This window comes from Pseudonaja textilis, chromosome 4 (genome assembly GCF_049901715.1).
Source record: "Pseudonaja textilis isolate UNSWEBS1 chromosome 4, rPseTex1.2, whole genome shotgun sequence".
Lineage (NCBI taxonomy): Eukaryota > Metazoa > Chordata > Lepidosauria > Squamata > Elapidae > Pseudonaja > Pseudonaja textilis.
This window is the reverse complement of record NC_141993.1, coordinates 14,250,257-14,269,133: the sequence shown is the minus strand read 5'-3', so window position 1 is coordinate 14,269,133 and position 18,877 is coordinate 14,250,257. Positions and strand designations below refer to the sequence as shown.

Here is an 18,877-nt window from a genome sequence, read left to right as displayed (position 1 = left end):
CTGTCTTCCTTAATGCACAGTCCAAGGAAGCCAGAATATTTTCTTTAACATCTTCCATTGTGCATTTAATGTACCTCTCCACAGAGCTGATGTGTTTTGTGAAGACTTCCACTTCCCGTATTTAATCTTGACCCAAGTATCATTCATATTCTTATACCAGTGAGTGGTGGAATTCTTGTGATGGAGTTTTAGCACTTTGATTTCTACTTCTTACATGTAAGGGGGACACAGGTGAACCCATGGTGCAGCCGTGTGTTTCTGTCTGTAGAAACTTTCATTATATTTAAAAGAGATAGTGGTCAGGCAAAGATCTGTCTTACAGTAATTGTTTCTTTGCTATCATGACAGCTTCAGTTGTTGGAATGCAAGCGAAGAGTGAAGTGACACCATAAGAAATCATTGTCTCATCTGAATCCAATTTTAGTTTCCAAACCTTGCTGAAAAAAATCCTTTGAGTTGTTGATGTGATGGGTGGTGTTTCCAACCAGAGGAGATATTTTGGTTAGATATTTTGAAATGTTGTTTGTGACCGAGGTGATGATGCTGAAAATTGGTCTAAGTGGAGTTCCCTCTTTGTGGATTCTGGGGGGTTCACGAATGCATTTACTGACTTCCCCAGGGTAAAGGTTGTATACTATTATGGCTTGACAATGGGATTGTCCTTTAGTAGCTGTTGTAGGAAATCAATGACCCTTTTCTTATAACTGCTGGTAGGATCTCTCTTCAGATTCCCATATGTAACAGTGTTCTTCAGAAAACTGTTCACCTTGGCATCGTAGTCCTCTGTGTTCAGGATAAACTGCATCTTCCTTTATCAGGCTGCAAGATGGTGATGTTTGGGTCTCTTCTTAGGGAGGTGACTGCTCTCCATTCTTGAACTGTGAGGTTGCAAGGAGGTGTTTTGGCTTTGGTGAGGGATGCAGATACCTTCATCCTTAATGGTTAATCCTGAACCCCCTTCCAACTTCACAATTCAAAAGAGCAGAGCAGAGAGGCCATCTGTGTTAAAACTGAACAGCCCGCACTCGAGAGAGGGGAAAGGTGACCACGCCAACTATCTCCTGTCTATAACTCAATCCTCCAATCTTGGGAAAAATCCCAAGAAGCTTTCACATCAATTTGCACTCTGATTCAGGTTATCCTGAGTGTACACATGCATTTCTAAGTGGTCTCAATGACTCTCAGACAGCTAATGACTTGCCTTCAAAGTGCTAATGACCAGATTATTGCAAAGAATATAAATTCTTTCATTCCTATCATTCAGTTAGAACTGAAGAAGCTTCTTAGATGAGAAAGAAAATGTTTTCAAAGAAAAAAAACAAGAAAGTCCAATTGGCTTTTGAAAAAAATGCCTTTGGGACAACCATAACCTAGATGATTGAGAATCTCCATAGACCTGTTTGCTAGAGTAATGTACTAGTCAAAGATGCACTTCAGCAAAGGAAAATTGACTTTCCCCTGACATTTACACATTTGTAAATTTTCTCCCTTAGTCTGGATGGCTGAAAAACATTTTAAGAAGTCCTGTGATATCTATGGTATTTGTGATACACTTGTGAAAATCGAAATGCACAGACATTTTGTTACAGTTGACTGAGATCCAGTCCAAAATCTTGGACCCACTAAGATGCCTATCTTGGTCACCAGGACAGTTGGCATCTGCTTTCTTGGTTTCCTACCATGGATTTATTTTTTTTAAAAAAGATTTTAGATTATTTTAATTTTAAATGAAAAGTGAATGTGCTGCAAAAGGAAACCCTATCTTTATTTAGAATGTTTTTTAAAAATCATTTTTTATTTCTAAGAGGGATGCTGGAATTCACATACAGGATGCTCATTAAATATTTTTAAATATATATATATATATGGAGGAGAATTGCACTCCAGTGTTTTGCTCAAAAATATGCCTGTCTGCTCAGAAAAAAGGCAAAGGTCAAGTAGTGGTTGATGTTTGCTGAAGTTGGCAGGAAGTAAGCATTACTTATTCCTGGTCATTGACCAGATAAATATTATTTGATGGATTGATTATCTCCTAATAAATGGATATTTCTTACTAGTTTTAGCAGTCATTTTGTGAGAGCACTTATATCAGGGATGTCAGACTAGCGGCCCACAGGCCAGGATGCATCATGTGCTGGCCCCACCCCCACCCGGCTTAGTGAATGGGAAAAAAGTCCTGATACGTCACGTGACACTGCCATGACGATGCGAGTTTGACAACCCTGACCTACACTATGCTTTTGAAATACCTTGTAGAACTTAGACATAGAATAACTATAAGCCAGTGATGGCTAACCTTTTGGGCATCAAGTACCCAAAGCGCACACACGTGCACCCCCAAAATGCAATATGCGTGCATCCCCCATGCATGCGCCCTGTGTCCCCTATGCATGTGCCCCCCCTCCACATATGCCTCACCTCTGCACATGCGCAACAGAGACCCCAAAGACCAGCTAGGCGGGAGGTGTGCATGCACATGTGCGGCGGAACTGAGCTGGGCGACAGCTCGTGTGCCCACAGAGAGGGCTCTGCATGCCACCTCTGGCACATGTGCCATAGGTTCTCCATCATGGCTATAAGCAGTATCGCGAGCTTCCTATAATCTTCTCGGCTGTCCTTACCACTCTCCGTATGGACTTTCTATCTGAGGCACTGCAGCCACCAACCAGTGATGCAGTTTGTTAAAATGCTCTCAAGCATGCCTCTGTAAAAAGTGGCCAGGACAGAAGGAGAAAGATGTACTCTTCTCATCCAACACAGGAAATGCAAACGCTGGTTTCCACATTTCACTCAGGATGATGTGTGGAGAGACCAATTCAGATTGTTAGTTATCTGCACCCCCAGTTACTTAATACTGTTAACCACCTCTACTGCTGCATCCTTGATACTGGGTGGAGTATGACTATGCTGGCTCTTTCTAAAATCTACAATAGTGATAGCACTTAGATTTATATACCACTTTACAGTGCTTTACAGCCCTCTCTAAATGATTTACAGAGTCAGCATATTGCCCCAACAATTTGGGTCATCCTTTTACCTGCCTTGCAAGGATGGAAAGCTGAGTCAACCTTGAGCCTGATGAGATTTTGAACTGCAGTACTGCACTCTAACCACTGCACCACCATGACTCATGAATGATCTCCTTTGTTTTATTAACATTTAGAGCCAGGTTACTTTTATTGCACCAGTCCACCAGAGCCTTCACCTCTTCCCTATGAACATCTTCATTGTTGTCCCGGATAAGACCACCACTGCCGTGTCATCTGCATACGTCACAATAGGATTCATAGCAGATTTGGCACAGCAGTCATAGTTCATCAAGCTGAACAGTAGCGCACTCAAGACACAGCCATGTGGGGAACCTGTACTCGAGATGGAGTTGGAAACTTTTCTTCCAACTCACAGAAACTGGGGCCTGTCAATAAAGAAATCAAGTACCCAGTTACATAAGGGAGTACTAAAACATAATAGACTCTGTTGGGTATATGAATACTCCAACTGGTTTGGGTTGAATAAATATGTAAACCTAGGTTAAAGTGTTTTGTAGCTTTAAGCACAAGAAACTGCAATGTCATTGTGGGTGCGGTTGCAGGCAGTAATAAAGGTAGGAAGGGAAACGTAATAGCCCCGGCTTCTGGATGCACCTGGTTACTGTTCCTGGTCTGCTGCCTGCTGGAACGTCTATCTGCTTACTCTGGATGGCTACTGAGCCAGATACCATTTCAACTGAACACAAAGACTGTTTGTTTGGTGAGCTGAGGATTCAGCGTTGTCTTTGAGAGAAAGGTATCGGGAGGAGAAGATTTACAAGCAGATAAAGACATTGTATTTACTGTTAATGGACTTGATAACTGGATGGATATACTGGATAATGATATATGGACTGAATGACACTTCTTAATCTCTGTGTTTATTAAATAACTATTTTATAACCACAAACAGTGTTTTTGTCTCCAGTGTATGTATACTCTTGGGCCCACTCTCTCTCTCATTTGCCTGCCTGGCTTGACTGCTGCTGCATACTCTGCTTGGGGGTTTATCCCCAAACACTAACAGACTCAGTTTGTTCACCAAATGCTGAGGAATGATTGTGTTGAACGCTGAACTAAAATCAACAAACAGCATTTGCACATAAATATTCTCCTCCAGGTGTACCAAGCTAAGATGAACCACACAGGAAAGTGCATCATTTATACAGTGGCTCTTCTGATAGGCCAAATGTAATGAGTCAGATGTAGGGGGAAGGCATGAAGCCATATAATCCTTTACCAATCTCTCAAAACACTCCATCATAATGGAAGTGAGTGCAACTGGATGGTAACCATTAAGGCATGTGATTATAGTTTTTGGGCACTGGTACAATGGTTGCATTTTCAAAATATGATGGAACCATAACCTGATGCAACAAGAGATTGAAGATATCTGAGAACAGTGGCCTTAAGTACTTGCCCAGGGATATTATCAGGACCTGCAGCTTTTTGAGTATTAACTTTCCGCAGGATCTTCCGAATGGCAGTAGTATCAAACCCGAGCACCTGTTCATAAGAAAGGGGAACAGCCTTCCTTGCTGGAACATTGCCTCAAACCATGCAAAAAACATATTTAGCTTGTTTAGAAAATCTGTGTCACCCATACATGTCAGGGAAGCTGCCTTATAGTCAGTAATAACCCAAGTACCTTGCCACATACGTTTAGGGTCAATAGGATCTTGAAAGAAATTCTGTACTTTTGAGACATTCACGGTTTCTCATTTGCTTGTATTAAGAACATTGACATTCTCCATACATTTTTGAATATAAGCAGACATAGTAGAAACATGCTTGTTCACATCAGTATGTTGTCCATTCATTGTAGCCTTTTTAAATACGTTCCAATTTCTGCGCCCAAAGCAATCTTGCTAGCCACAGTCTCATTTGTTAATTAACAAAGGCTCACATATTGGCATAAGCATCACAGATCCGAAGAGCAAAAATGAGGGTGAAGGGCAGCCTTAAATGCTTTCTCGATTTAATCTTCATGGGTGGAATGGAGGAATGGCTATGATATAAAATTGACTATACATATTTCTTGCTTCCAAGGTACGGATGAGCAAGCAATCATTGATGTTGTTTCCAACCGTTCAAATAACCAGAGGCAACAAATTAAATCTGCTTTCAAGACTATGTATGGCAAGGTATAGTTGGTTATATTTTTCCAATACAGTTAGTCCTTGACTTATAACTATTCTTTTAATTACAAAGTTACAGCAGCACTGAAAAAGTGACTTATTGCAGCATTGTTACTGTTATGTGATCAAAAATTGGCAACTGGCATATATTTGTGACAGTTGCCGCAAACTGGAGTCATGAGATCACATTTTACAACCTTCCCAGCTGGCTTCTGACAAGCAAAGTCAGTAAGAGAAGCTTGATTCATTCATAATAACTTGAGCAATCCATTTAATAATCATTGCAAAAAAGATTGTAAAATTGGGTGTGACTTACTTTTTTTTTTTTGTAAATTTTATTTGAGTTTTCACAAAGAGAAAAAAAAATACAAATAAAACATCTTTTTTGAAAGCAGCATAATCCCGGGTTATATTTCTTCATACAGACAGAAATTCAGGTTCATGCTCATTTTTATATTCTATTCCATATCTTATTACTATTTTACATTTTCTGCATAGCTTCTCCCCTCTTTTAATTTTCTCAATTTTATTTTAATTTTCTCATCTCAATTCAAATCATTGTATTTATATTTGTTGTCTGTCCTGTTTCAATTATCTATTATCTTTTCTCATTAAACAAAATTTCTCCTGTAGTTATTGATTGGAGTATGACGCCTTTATATCTTTTCCCTAAAGTTGTAACATTCAATATAATACATAACTTCCATTCGGATTCTGCTTGGTACATTCTTAAAATACTGTATTCTTAAAAAAAGAAAAGAATTATAAATGTATATAATTAAAACAACATTCCATCCCAATTCAATTCTATCATTAATATTAATTAAAGTCTTAACATCTTTAACATTACTTTTCAATTAAATATACTTCTATGGGAACAATTATAAGCTTTCCATGTTAATTCCCCCCCTTCACTTATATTTTATAAAACATTAACTAATTAAAATGTTCCCGTTCCTTCCTAATTCAATTTTCTCATTTATTTTATTTCACTTATTTTATTCACAAACATTTTACTAAATTACACTAACTATTTTATCCCTCATTTTAATCATACGTTGCTTCCAATTTTCTAAAGTTATTTCTATTACTAATATAACAATACAATCTTATGTACCTTTACAGAATCCCTTTTTCAGTTAGATTTTCACCCATTATCTCTAAATAGGTCCTGTTTCTCTATATCTTGCCCCGGTCCTTTGTAACTTCTTTTCCTTTCCTTCTTCCCTCTCTTCTTCTCTCTTCCCTTTTTACCCCCTTGTCTCTCTACCTCTATTTCTCTCTTCTGTATTCCCCTTTTCTGTTGATTTCCAGTATTATACTTATTTTTTGAATTATTTTTCTTTTCTTTGGTTGTTTTTTAAGTCTTAAATTCTCCATTCTCTTTCCCCCCTTTCTTTTTTCTTCCCCACATAGAATTACTTGTTCATTAAAGATGGCTTCTTCTTTGTCCCAGTCTTCTTGTTTTGCAGTCTTTTCTTGTTGTTTCTCATAGTTCCAAATCTTCATTTCTAAGAATTGAAAAACGAAGCCAAAAGAACCCTTCCCTTCTTGTGCATCTTCTTTGTACTTTTTAAGTTCCATTTTCAATTCATCCAGAAGTGGTGCCATTGTATAAATTTTTAAACAACCACCTGATTGATTTTAGTCATTCAAGTATAATAACCAAAAATCCAAAGATCACCAAATAATCCAAATACACGCAAGCTGTTTCTTTTTTGCTCTTTTTTCACTTTCTCTTCCTGGGGTTACTATTTAGTTGCAAAGTTTCAGTTAAAATGTATCTTTTAGAAGTCTTGTTGAAGTTTTACTTTAGATTCTTTTTAATTCCAGGCAGTCTCCTCCCTCTTCCAGATCCTGCCCTTATTCTTTTTCTCTTCCTTCCTGCTTATGAAAAAGAAAGTTTTTAATGTCCAGAAATCTTTATTATCCCTTTGGCATTTTGTTTTATTTTCAGCTTAATTGCCTATTGATGTCAAAGCCGATTTTTTTCTGATTTCTTATTTAAGTCTCTTAGTTGTCAGTATAGGGAAGGAGAGAGAAGAAGACAAAAAAGCCAAACCTTTCCCTTTTCACTTTCCTTCGTTGCTTCCGACTCTTCTTTGGGAACGATGTTATTTTTTGTAAGTTTGAATTCCAGGGTATCTTGGTTGTTGCTTTTACAATTTAAACCGGTCAGCCAAAACTTTCACTTCTTATCTTCCTCCTGCATATTCTTTTCCGGTCGAGTTCTTCTTTGTGGTGGCCATTTCTGACTCCCGCTGCAACCGCCTTCGGGAAAGGGAGTAATGGCCAGCTGAGGAGGAGAGATGCGGCTCTCCTCGACCCTGCTGGCAGTCTCCCCCCTCTTCACCACTTCTACAGGGTGGCTTAGCCCCGAAACCAGCCGGCTCAGGGCGCTCCAGTGGCGAGCCCAGACAGAGACTGTGCACGATCACGGATTTCTGTCTGTCGCCGAAGCCCTTCAAATTGGAAGTCCAGTCGGGTGTGACTTACTTAACAACCATCTTGCTTAGCAATGAAAATTCTGGTCCCAATTCTGGTCATAAGTTGAGGACTCCCTGTAATTGACACAGCAAGAACAGCAATATGGTAGGACATTTTGTCTGTTTGTCGGAGCTAAGAAAGATCTAAAGGAAATTTGGGTTGCTCTACCCATTTTACTGAACTTTACATTGTGGGAATGATATTTAATATATGAACACTCAATAATTCAGTTATAGTCTCTCCTCTGAATGTCCTACAATTTTCAAGATCAAGTTATACTTATGTACAAATTAAAATTTCATTTGTAAATCTGCTTTCCATTCTTCATCTGATTTCAAGGAAGTAAGAAATGAATTACCACTCAAATGTTTTGCTAATTGGATGTGACCATCTGCTTGCACTCAGCACATGCCGATAGTCCTCTGGTTCATTCAGCATTCAGTCAAAGTTTTGATGGCACCGAATGAGGTCCAGCCATTGCAGCATCCCTGCAGTCATGTGACTTTAATGCCTTGCAGTTAAAATGACAGTGCAGCAAGCAGCAGTCATGTGATCATGATTTTGACATTCCTTGCTGGCTTCCTGGAAGCAAAGTCAATGGGGAACCTGGCAGGAGGTGAGGTATCACTCCTGCTCTTGCTGCTTTTCCACCTGCCCCCACCTTGGCATATCCCTGCCTGTCTATAGCTCTTACCATAGGCCTCATTCACCAGTCTGTTTGTTTGGGGCTCCCATTTCTTCCCATTTAATGACCCATATATTTCTGTAATTAACAACAGCAACCAGGACTACTGGGATTGCCATCGCTATGCAATGCGGTCATGTGACTTTGCACTAGGATCACATTGTTTAGTGTTGGAAATTCTGGCTCAAATTGCCATTGTAATCCAATCTGTGCAGAGGAAGGAAATCCAGAGGTTGTCTTTTTGGACAAGACATTTTTCAGAAGCTATGAACTGCTTTTTAATAAAATGCAAATCTAGATTGGGGTGAGCCAGGTAGAAAATTGACAGTTTAGTTGAGAATATCTGAATTGCCTGCATTATGGGTTGATATTTTACATTGCTCTATTTATTTATGTTTTCTTAATTGCTAGTTATTTGTTTCTATTGTTTGTGGTAAGTATACCTATGCATTGCAGCCCATTCATAATAATGCTGCTATTGTGGTCATTAAATTATTATTGTTTTTCAGTCCTGCTTTACTAATTAAATATTGCATTTAAATTTTACACTAAATAATCAAAAGTAATTGTTTAAAAATAATTAAATAATTGGAGCCTCCTAATATAAATAAAAAATGTAAAATAAATAAACTATTATCTGTTTGAAATGTATCTTATCTAGCTAATTTTTGTCTCGAGTATATATTAAAGTATATGTTTAAGGCGTTGTGAATGTACTTCTTTCTGATACTTATTTGGATAACTGGACAGGATTTAATTCAAGACCTGAAGTCGGAGCTTAGTGGGAATATGGAAGAACTGATCCTTGCATTGTTCATGCCATGTACCTATTATGATGCCTGGAGTTTAAGGCATGCAATGAAGGTATGAGTTTATTTTTTAAAAATATTAGGTGCAAAAATAAAAGCAGTGAGATCAAAATGTTTGTAAATGTTCACTTAGATAAAAACTATGTCAATTTTTTTAGCAAGATAATATCTTCACTGGTAAGTTGTATTTATATAAGGAGATATGTGGAAACAATGTAAGATCACTGTTGGATAGAAATTTCTTAGGGAAATTTAGGGGTATCTATTATACCAAGTTCCCAGTTTCATCAAATAGGTTGGATTATATAAAAATAATGGATATTAAACTCAGTTAAAAACCAGTTAATTATGCAGAAATTTTAAAATAATCCTGGTGTAATGTCATAAGGATATTTATGTTTGTTTTCACAAATAATAATTCCTTGAACCATAAGGGTTATGTATTTTCTTTTTAATTTTCTGGAAAGTTGCAGCTTTAACCTTGGACTGAAGAGATAATAGTCTTAACTTTTCTATTTTCCTGGCATACATCTTTTGCTTAGATATCTCAGTTTCAACAAGACACTTTTTTTTAACCTAGATAAGGAAGGTTTGAAGGCAATCACATTCTTATTATGTAACTGTAAGGATGTCTTGAGATAAAATATTGATTCCTTATCTGGAAAGGCTGACAAGAGAGGGGCTGTGAGTGGGCTGTAACTTCACAATTACAGGTAGCTCCTCCTGGATAATTCTAATTGGCACCAGCAGCTCTGTTGAGCAGAATATTTGCTAAGTGGGACATGACTGTGACTGTGCTATGTAGCTGGAAAGACACAAGACTAATTGGTCTCACCCTTTCAAATTTTGTTTGCTACCTAGCCTCCTGCCCTTTGGAAGAATGGTGTGTGTGTGTGTGTGTAAGTTAATCAATTGTTTTATTTTTTTTATTGATTTTCAATAAACAAACATACACAAACGAAACACAAAACATGAAAACATAAAACTTCTTTTTGGAAAGCGGCTTAGTCCCGGGTTACATCTTTTTGTACAGACGTAAATTCGAATTCATGCTCACTTTATATACCATTTCATATCTTATTTACCATTCTACATTTTCTATATAGCTTCTCCCCTCTTTTCACTCTCTTAATTCCATTTTATTTATTTCATCTCAATTTAAATCATTATGCTTATATCCTTTGTCTGTTCCAATTATCTATTATTTTTTCTCATTAACACAAAATTTCTCCTGTAATCACTGATTGAAGTATGACGCCTTTATATCTTTCCCCTAAATTTAACACTTAAAATAATATATAATTTTCGTTCAGATTCTGCTTAGTACATTCTAAAGCTACATACTATATTTTGAAATAAGAAAAATAATAAGTTTATAATATAATTAAAACAATAATCCATAGCAAATTAAACTCTTTCGTTAAGTCTTAAACATTTTACACATTCCTTTTAATATTTTATCCCATTTTATAATCATATAATGTTCCAGTTTTCTAACATTATTTCAAATACAAATACAACAATACAGTCTTATGTACTTTAGCAGAATCTCTTTTTTAATTATATTTTTACCCATTATCTCTGATTAAATCCTGTTTTTTTACATCTTGTTTCAAACCTTTGTAACTTCTCTTCCCTTTTTCCCTTCCTTTCTTCCCCAATCTAGCCTTTTTACCCCCTCTTGATCTCCACCCTCTTCTGTATTCCTCTTTTCTGTTGCTTTCTGACATTGTATCAATTTTTCACCTTATTTTTCCCTTTTTTGGTTGCTGTTTTAAGTCTTAAATTCTCCATTTTCTTTCCCCTCTTTCCCTTTTCTTCCCCAACTAAAGTTGCTTGTTCATTAAAGATGGCTTCTTCTTCATCCCAATCTTCTTGTTCTTCTAGTTTCTGGTAAGTAGAAATTGCCATTTCTAAAAAATGGAAAACAGAGCCAGAAGAGCCCTTCCCTTCTTGTTCCTCTTCTTTTAACTTTTTGAATTCCATTTTCAGTTCATCAACAAGTAATGCCATTGTGAAATTTTTTTTAAACAACCCAAATGTTTTTAGTCTTTCAAATAATAATTTCCCAAAGTCCCAAAGACACCAAGCAATCCATATACACACAGACTGTTTCATTTAAGACTTTCTTCTTTTTCAAATTTTGTTTGCTACCTAGCCTCCTGCCCTTTGGAAGAATGGTGTGTGTGTGTGTGTGTGTGTGTAAGTTAATCAATTTTTGTAGGCACTCTTTGGAATTGCACCACCAGCAGGAAAGGGTTTTTTTTTTTCCTTTGCCTAACCCTTCTTCCTTCCCCACAGAACAGAGATTGGAGAGAGGATTACAAGAGAATAAGTTGTTTGCTGTTCTACATATTGAGAACAGTGGAATTGCACCACCAGCAGGAAAGGGTTTTTTTTCCTTTCCCTTCCCTTCCTCACAAAGCGGAGACATTGGAGAAAGGATTTCAAGAGAGCACTACTGACTGTCTGCATAGCATGCCTGCAGCTTCCAGCAGCATGACCTCATTGCTTTCAATGTGTATAGAACAATAAGCCCTCAGGCCAGGCTTCCAAAGGTTGGGGGAGTGATTAGGAGGCAAACAAAAGTGTGAAACTGACTGGTCTTATCTTTTTCCAATTGGAAAGCAAAGTTGCAATCAAGTGATTTCCTACTTAGTGACTACTTTGCTTACCAGTGGAATGGCTGATCCCATAAGGGTTGTTAAGTGAGGACTAGCTGTACTGTGAAGTTTTTCAAGGTTATAGATAGCTTTTTCCAAGCCACACCAATATGACTTCCCCTCTGATACTAAATTCCTACCCTTTTGGAGCTCATTTTATGACTTGCTTCTCTTGCCACGAATCAAATTCACTACTGCTATAATAAAATTCTCCACTTTATATCTAAAATAGATATTTGCGTTCAGTTTTCTCACCTTAAAATAAAAGAATCCTGCATTGCATAACACTTTCTTTGAAATGTCCCTGCTATTTCCATTTTTTCAATGGGTTTCCATATTGATCAGAATCAAGTCAAAGCTTTCTGATCCTCCTATGCTATCCTTTCCTTCTAAGGAAGAATATCACCACCAAGATACTCTAGAGCAGGAGTGTCAAACTCAAGGCCCGGGGGCCAGATGTGGCCAGTGAGGTGGTTAGATCTGGACCACAGAGCCACCCTGGAAACAGTGGAGGACTGACCTGCCGCACCTCAGCTTGGCCACACACTTTGCCCTCCCACACACACCATGAGCAACCTGGCCAAGGAGAGAGAGCGGGAATCTCCAGGACAGGGGTATCAAACTCTGTTTCATTGAGGACCGCATTAGGGTTGGGGTTGACCTTAGAGGGCCAGATGGGCATGGCTCTGGCCCACCTTCCTCTGCTGGAGACAGTGGATCCCCCCCCCAGCCCCTCCCAGGCTACCACAGGTGCCCCCTGTCGTGAGCTAATTTGTATGGGAGAGAAGAAAGAGACATTAGTAAAGGCAGTAGAGTCTGGAAAGTGAAGAAAAGCATCAGGGAGATGGGGCAGTAAGTGGAAAGAAGGGACAAAAGGCACAAAAATAAATCAGACTGAGATGGACAACAGTAAGATTTCTTAAGAAAAAGGAAGAAAATGCAAAATGTTAAGATTGTTCCTTTGCTATAATTGAGGAATTTACTATTTTAAAAGAAATCAGAGAAGCCAAAGGACATTCAGATTCTGACATATAAAAGCTTTTGAGGCTTTCCACCCTTTCCAAACTTATGTGGCCAATTGTCTTTCCACAACTAGGAAGGTTGTAATGTACATTAAGGAATCTCAGGAAGTAGAACCAACCAGGACTATACAGAAAATTATGAGGAGGTGGTGAACAAAGATAGAATCTGATACTGATTTATTTGGTAGTTGGTCATTGCATAATGTGGCTTATGTTTGCAGTATATTCTATTATATAAAGCAGCTTAGCCTACATTATAATTTTTCTAGCACTCTTTTTGGTGCTGATACAGCAACTTTGTTTTTCTGCTTTCAGGGTGCTGGTACCCAGGAAAATGTATTGATTGAAATTCTTTGCACAAGAACAAATCAGGACATTCAAGAAATAGTCAAATGTTACAAGAGTGAATTTGGAAGAGATATTGAACATGATATTCAAGCTGATACATCTGGTCACTTTGAACGATTACTTGTATCTATGTGTCAGGTGAGATAACAACCACATTCTCTCACAATATATTTGTTTATGAAGCATATTCTTATATTGAAACTTTGGGTGCTTGCTGTCACCCACTAATTTTTAGCTTCCTGTCATCTATTTCATTTAACAATATAATCATTTAACAATATAAACAATGAAAAACACTGAATTCTAAAAAAATTAGTCATACTGTGTTCTTTGTAAAATTACTTTTAATAAGAATTCATTAAAAATGGAAATTAGTCACGCATCATTTCCAATGTTTAATGTTTCATGCTCTTTACTATGTTTTGAAAAAGTCCAGTTAAAACTGTATAGAGAAAAATTACCACTTGGAATGTGGGCCATATAATTCTACAAGGGACTTCTGAACTTATGTATCTACCTACCTATTTAATTTCTGCATGGCAAGTAATATTTATTGTTCATTTAATTTTTTTAAAGATAATCTGTTTCAATGGTATTAGGCAAACAAACACGTATAATAATAATCACATTCAAACTGAATGTGAGCTACGGTGGCGCAGTGGTGCAGTGGCTAGAATGCAGTACTGCAGGCTACTTCTGCTGCCTGCTGGTTGCCTGGAGTTTGGCAGTTCAAATCTGACCAGGCTAAAGGTTGACTCAGCCTTCCATTCTTCCGAGGTGGGTAAAATGAGGACCCAAGTTGTTGGGGGCAATAAGCTGATTCTGTAAACCACTTAGAGAGGACTGTAAAATGGTATATAAGTCTGTGCTAGTGCTAGTGCTATATAGGGCCACTGAAAAATCAGTGCATCTTTCTATTTGCCATGGGGACTCCATAGATACAGCAAACTATATTTGATTTTGAAACAATCCAAATGTAAACAAACACATAAGAACTTAGAAATTTCTTGCAATCTTCGGGAAAATATGGTAGAGAATTTTGAGATCAGTTTTTTAAAACAGTTAAAGGAAAGAAGGAAATTGGCTTCCTGAAGCATTTAACAATTTATAAAACTATACTTGAGCAGAAGATTGAGATGGCCCTTAACATGTGTTATATAACTAAAAAAATATCTCCCATTATTTTTGGTCAAGTTACTTGAAAGATTTCAGGGTGCAGCATGGCAGAATTTATTCAACAATTAACATTTCAGTTATGTGATTCAAAATATATTCAATAATGCTTTTCTTATAGCATTTCATTTCTTTTCTCGAGGTAGTCCTTGAGTTATGAATGTAATGGAGCCAGCCTATTACATTCATAACTTGAGTATTTGTAGGAGTGAATCATGTAACTTAAATGTGATCACTCCCTGCTTTCACCCACTTATTTGTTGATTGAATGCATGGGTCATTAAGTGCATGAGATATCTCAGGGAGGTATCTAGGCCCCATGGAGGGCCTAGTGCTTTCCCCGACCCACTGAGACATCTCATGTTTTCCCCCGCCCCATCCTGCCCAACCGGATCACTTACCTTACCTAGATCTCAATGATCAAAGTCTCCACCTTACTTAGATCTCAATGTCTCCTTTCCAGCTTCTGCTGCAGTTTGGCCTTGAGCAAAGGCTTGCCGAGGCCTACAGGAAGGAGAGATTGCATCCCTATAGGCTCCGGTTGTTTTTGCAAAAAACCTTTGCCGATGAGAACAGAGGCCCAAGACGCATGTGTCCCCTTCATTCTCATCAGCAAAGGACCTTATTGGGAGATAGTGATAGCAAAGACATTAGGCAGGATCTGAAGTTCCTGTGCTAGAACATTAGGTTAAAATTTACTTGTTCAAGCCCCTCCCCACTGCTCAGTCTGACATGAGCCAATCACCAGTTGTCGAGTTGCTGTGAGAACTTTAGGCTGGGGAGGTGATAAGAAGTTGTTCTCATGCACTGCCCTCTCTTCTTTGGACCTGAGACAAAACAGATGGCCCCAAGCCAATCCCTCCATCCTTCCTAGCCCAGGAAGATACAGGTCATAAAAATATCAAGCCCCTTCCGTCAGAATGGCAGTTTCCTGCCATTCTGATGGACCTATGGGGACCTAGGGAAGCCATCACTTTGTAAGCGACAGTTATGATAGCTGGCTTTTGCTCTTCAGCATCCTATGGAAGTTATCCCACAGCGCTACTTTTCTTCAACGGGTCTTCTTCTCCTAAGACCTCTGCTACACTTCTGAAAGCCTTGCTCTGGCGTCTTCTTGAATCAACAACACACCTACAACTGCTAATCCTTTGTAAATCTGTCATGGTTTTGCCAGCTGTTAGACTTCCTTCTCTCCTCACTGCTTCCCAAAGATTTTGCATTGTAAGGGTCAACTTGCCTATGGGAAAATACAGTCTATGGAAAATTGTGAGAACCTATGCTACTTCACCTATAGTCAGTTTTTATTTACCATCTAAAACAAGAAATGTACCTGGCTGGATGACCAAGTGAAAACTAGTGTGCAGTGATCATGATACATTGCTTTTCTTTGCAGGGTAATCGGGACGAGAATCAAACCGTAGATTATCAAAAAGCTCAGCAGGATGCACAACGACTTTACCAAGCTGGGGAAGGAAAGCTGGGAACAGATGAGTCTTGCTTCAACATGATCCTTGCATCTAGAAGCTTCCCCCAGCTGAAAGCCACTGTGGAAGCTTATTCACAGGTATACCAAAGTATGGGAAGATTGGGTGGGGCACCTCTAGGAAACTGTTGCCTGCAAAAGGCAAATATTGATTTTGGTGCACCAACATTCTTTGTACAGTTTTTTTCATTTTCCTGACATTTATTTGCAGATAGCTAACCGTGATTTATTAAGCAGCATTGGTCGGGAATTTTCAGGAAATGTAGAACGTGGCTTGAAGACTATTTGTAAGTTTTTTCCCCACATTTTTCTTTTTTAATTTTATTGCTAACTTAATTTTCAAGGATCCACAAATATAATTAGTTTTTGAAAGATGCCACTGATTAGAAGCAAGGTTTATAATATCTTCTCTCAGGGAATTAAAAGCAGAAGAAATTATGTAATGTAAGAATAAATGTGCTTAATTATCTTATTTAACAAATATCTTGGAAAAAAACTTTAGGAATTCTCTTTGAAGATATTTTTTAATAAGTATCCCAAAGATGCTTTTACAGGAGGCAACTGGACTTTCTTGTTTTTTCTTTGAAGATGTTTCGCTTCTCATCCAAGAAGCTTCTTCAGCTCTGACAGCACAATGAGGAGGGGAAGGGAGTGGATATTCCTTGCAGATAGCTGGTCATTTGCATCCTTTTAGAGCAGGGGTGTCAAACTTGCGACGACACGTTATCCCCCCCCTTCACTAAACCGGGGGTGGGCATGGTCAGTGCGTGATACACCCGGCACGCAGGCTGCAAGTTTGACACCCCTGTTTTAGAGGGTCTTTTTTCAATAAGTAGTTCCACTAAAAAAGGTCCTGTGGCTGGGAGCTAGAATGGAAGCACTCCCACTTTTTCCAGTAGTTTTCATTTGCCAGTATTTATCCTTAGTAGTTGTAGTGTTGTTTTCTTAAAAAGATATTTGGCATAACTTATTACAATTTAGGAAGAAAAAATAAAAATAAACTATTGTTTGGTGAATAGACATAGAACTTTTCATACTTTTCTCTCATTATCAAGATCACATTTTATTAATCTAATTTTGTGAGGCAATAAATAATTCAAAGGAGAAATAAGATTAAATGAGGACCTTGTGATGTTAATTGGCTGATAATATTCCAACTGTTTATATAATATTTATTGTTTTAGGTAATATTTATTGAAGATTATTTTATATCATTTAAATTGGTTGCCACCTGGGCAGCTAATACCCATGATCATCTGTTGTTGTTTTTCTGGAGAACTTGAGATTGCTAGTAGAAAAATGGTTGGACCGAAAGGGAGGGCCAGCTTGCAAACAGGGGCTTCTTAATACCAGGAATTTAGTTCTAAAAATTGGAGTTTTGCTACCTCTGACTTGCTTTTTTCCCTCTCCTCCATTTTGATAGATTTCTAATCTGACAGAAGCCCAATTATATAGCACACCAAGTTTAAAAATGAAATCACAAATCTCAACAAACTTAATTATATATTCTCACCTATTTCTATAGGTTCTGGCCCAGGCTTAGTAGAACCAAGAAACAGACTCCTTGTCCCGAAAAACTCCTCTTTATTTAGTTGCTGTGGATTCATGGCATTCACACACAGAAAAGTCCCAGCAATAATCCTTCCAAGGGTTAAGTGCAAGAACAGACCTTGTCAGTCCATGGATAGGACTGGCCAGGCTTCCAGTCGCAAAGCTGTAAATTAATTCCTGCAAGGAATCTCTGTGAGGCAGAACCACAATAAGCAAATCTTCCTAAAGAAATATGAAATATTGTCTCCTGCAACCACCACTACCCTTTTTCTCTATTTATTCCCCAGGAAGGGACCATTCAGCGTCCACGGGTGCCTTTCTTCTGAGTCGGCCCCTATTTCTTGTTGTTCTCCTCTCCTGATAGCTCTGTGCATACACACATCTGGAACAGGCTGCAGCTGTTCTTCTTCCCCTCTTATCTCTGACTCAGAAGGCAGCTGGGAAATGTTGGACGACCCTGGCCCTATATCTGCTTCCAATGCAGAGTCTTTCCCAGACTCCAGGACTGGCCTAAGTTTCTCCCCAACTTCCTCATTGTCCGATTCTGCCAAGTCTGTTTCGCTGGCAGCTGGCGGGCCACAAACAGTGATCTCTGGCTTCCATTCATTTGTCTTCTTAAAAAAGGGGCTCAGTAATAATTCCAAACCTATATTCAGAAGTTGGGAAAAACAAATTACAGGTCTAAATGTTATAATGGAGAGGAAAAAGAATAAGACAAACATTTGCAATTTATAGTAAAGTTAAGTTTTGTGTCTAAAGTTTGTATTTAATAAGTTCTGCCGTAAGCCTGGAAAACTGTTCTTTTTAGTTCCCAGTGCTAATTTGGACATATTCTTGGGTTTGCTTTATTCCAGTACAATGTGCTCTAAATCGCCCAGCCTTTTTTGCAGAAAGACTTTATCATGCCATGAAAGGAGCTGGCACAGATGATTCTACCTTGGTTAGAATTATTGTAACTCGTAGTGAGGTAAGAATCCTTACTTTCTCATAATATATATAGCAATGTGTCTTGCTGTTGCACAATGGATATAAAAAATCTACACACCCGTTAAAAAGGCCAGATTTTTGAGATGTAAAATAAATCCGATCATGATAAGTCACTTAAGAGGTTTTTATACCTTTAATATGACATATAAGCTGTTCAATTCAATTTAAAAACAAACTGACATCTTTTGGGAGGAAAAATAACAACAAAAACTAGAATAATGTAAGAATTGTCCTTAACTCCATACGGTAATCCTTGACTTAACGACCATAATTGACCTCCAAATTTCTGTTGTTAAGCAAAACAGTTGTTAAGTGAATTTTGCCCCATTTTCGTGCTACAGTTGTTAACTGAATCACTGCAGTTGTTAAGTTAGTTATTCAATGAATCTGGCTTCTCCATTGACTTTGTCAGAAGGTTGCAAAAGGTGATGACATGAACCGAGAACACTGCAACAGTCATAAATATGAATCAGTTGCCAAGCATCTGAATCACGTGTCCATG

The 18,877-nt window shown here is 38.1% G+C and overlaps 1 protein-coding gene across 6 annotated transcripts in view; it reads left to right on the top strand.

Annotated features, from left to right (window-relative positions):
- Positions 1–18,877, top strand: part of ANXA7 (annexin A7) — a 42,451-nt gene that overhangs the window by 20,354 nt on the left and 3,220 nt on the right. For all 6 annotated transcript variants that reach the window (XM_026711034.2, XM_087933871.1, XM_087933870.1 and 3 more), the window contains 6 exons: positions 5,079–5,173; positions 9,090–9,203; positions 13,149–13,319; positions 15,748–15,918; positions 16,049–16,124; positions 18,243–18,355. In XM_026711034.2, coding sequence (XP_026566819.1) covers positions 5,079–5,173; positions 9,090–9,203; positions 13,149–13,319; positions 15,748–15,918; positions 16,049–16,124; positions 18,243–18,355 — 740 coding nt within the window. The remainder of the gene's footprint in view (positions 1–5,078; positions 5,174–9,089; positions 9,204–13,148; positions 13,320–15,747; positions 15,919–16,048; positions 16,125–18,242; positions 18,356–18,877) is intronic.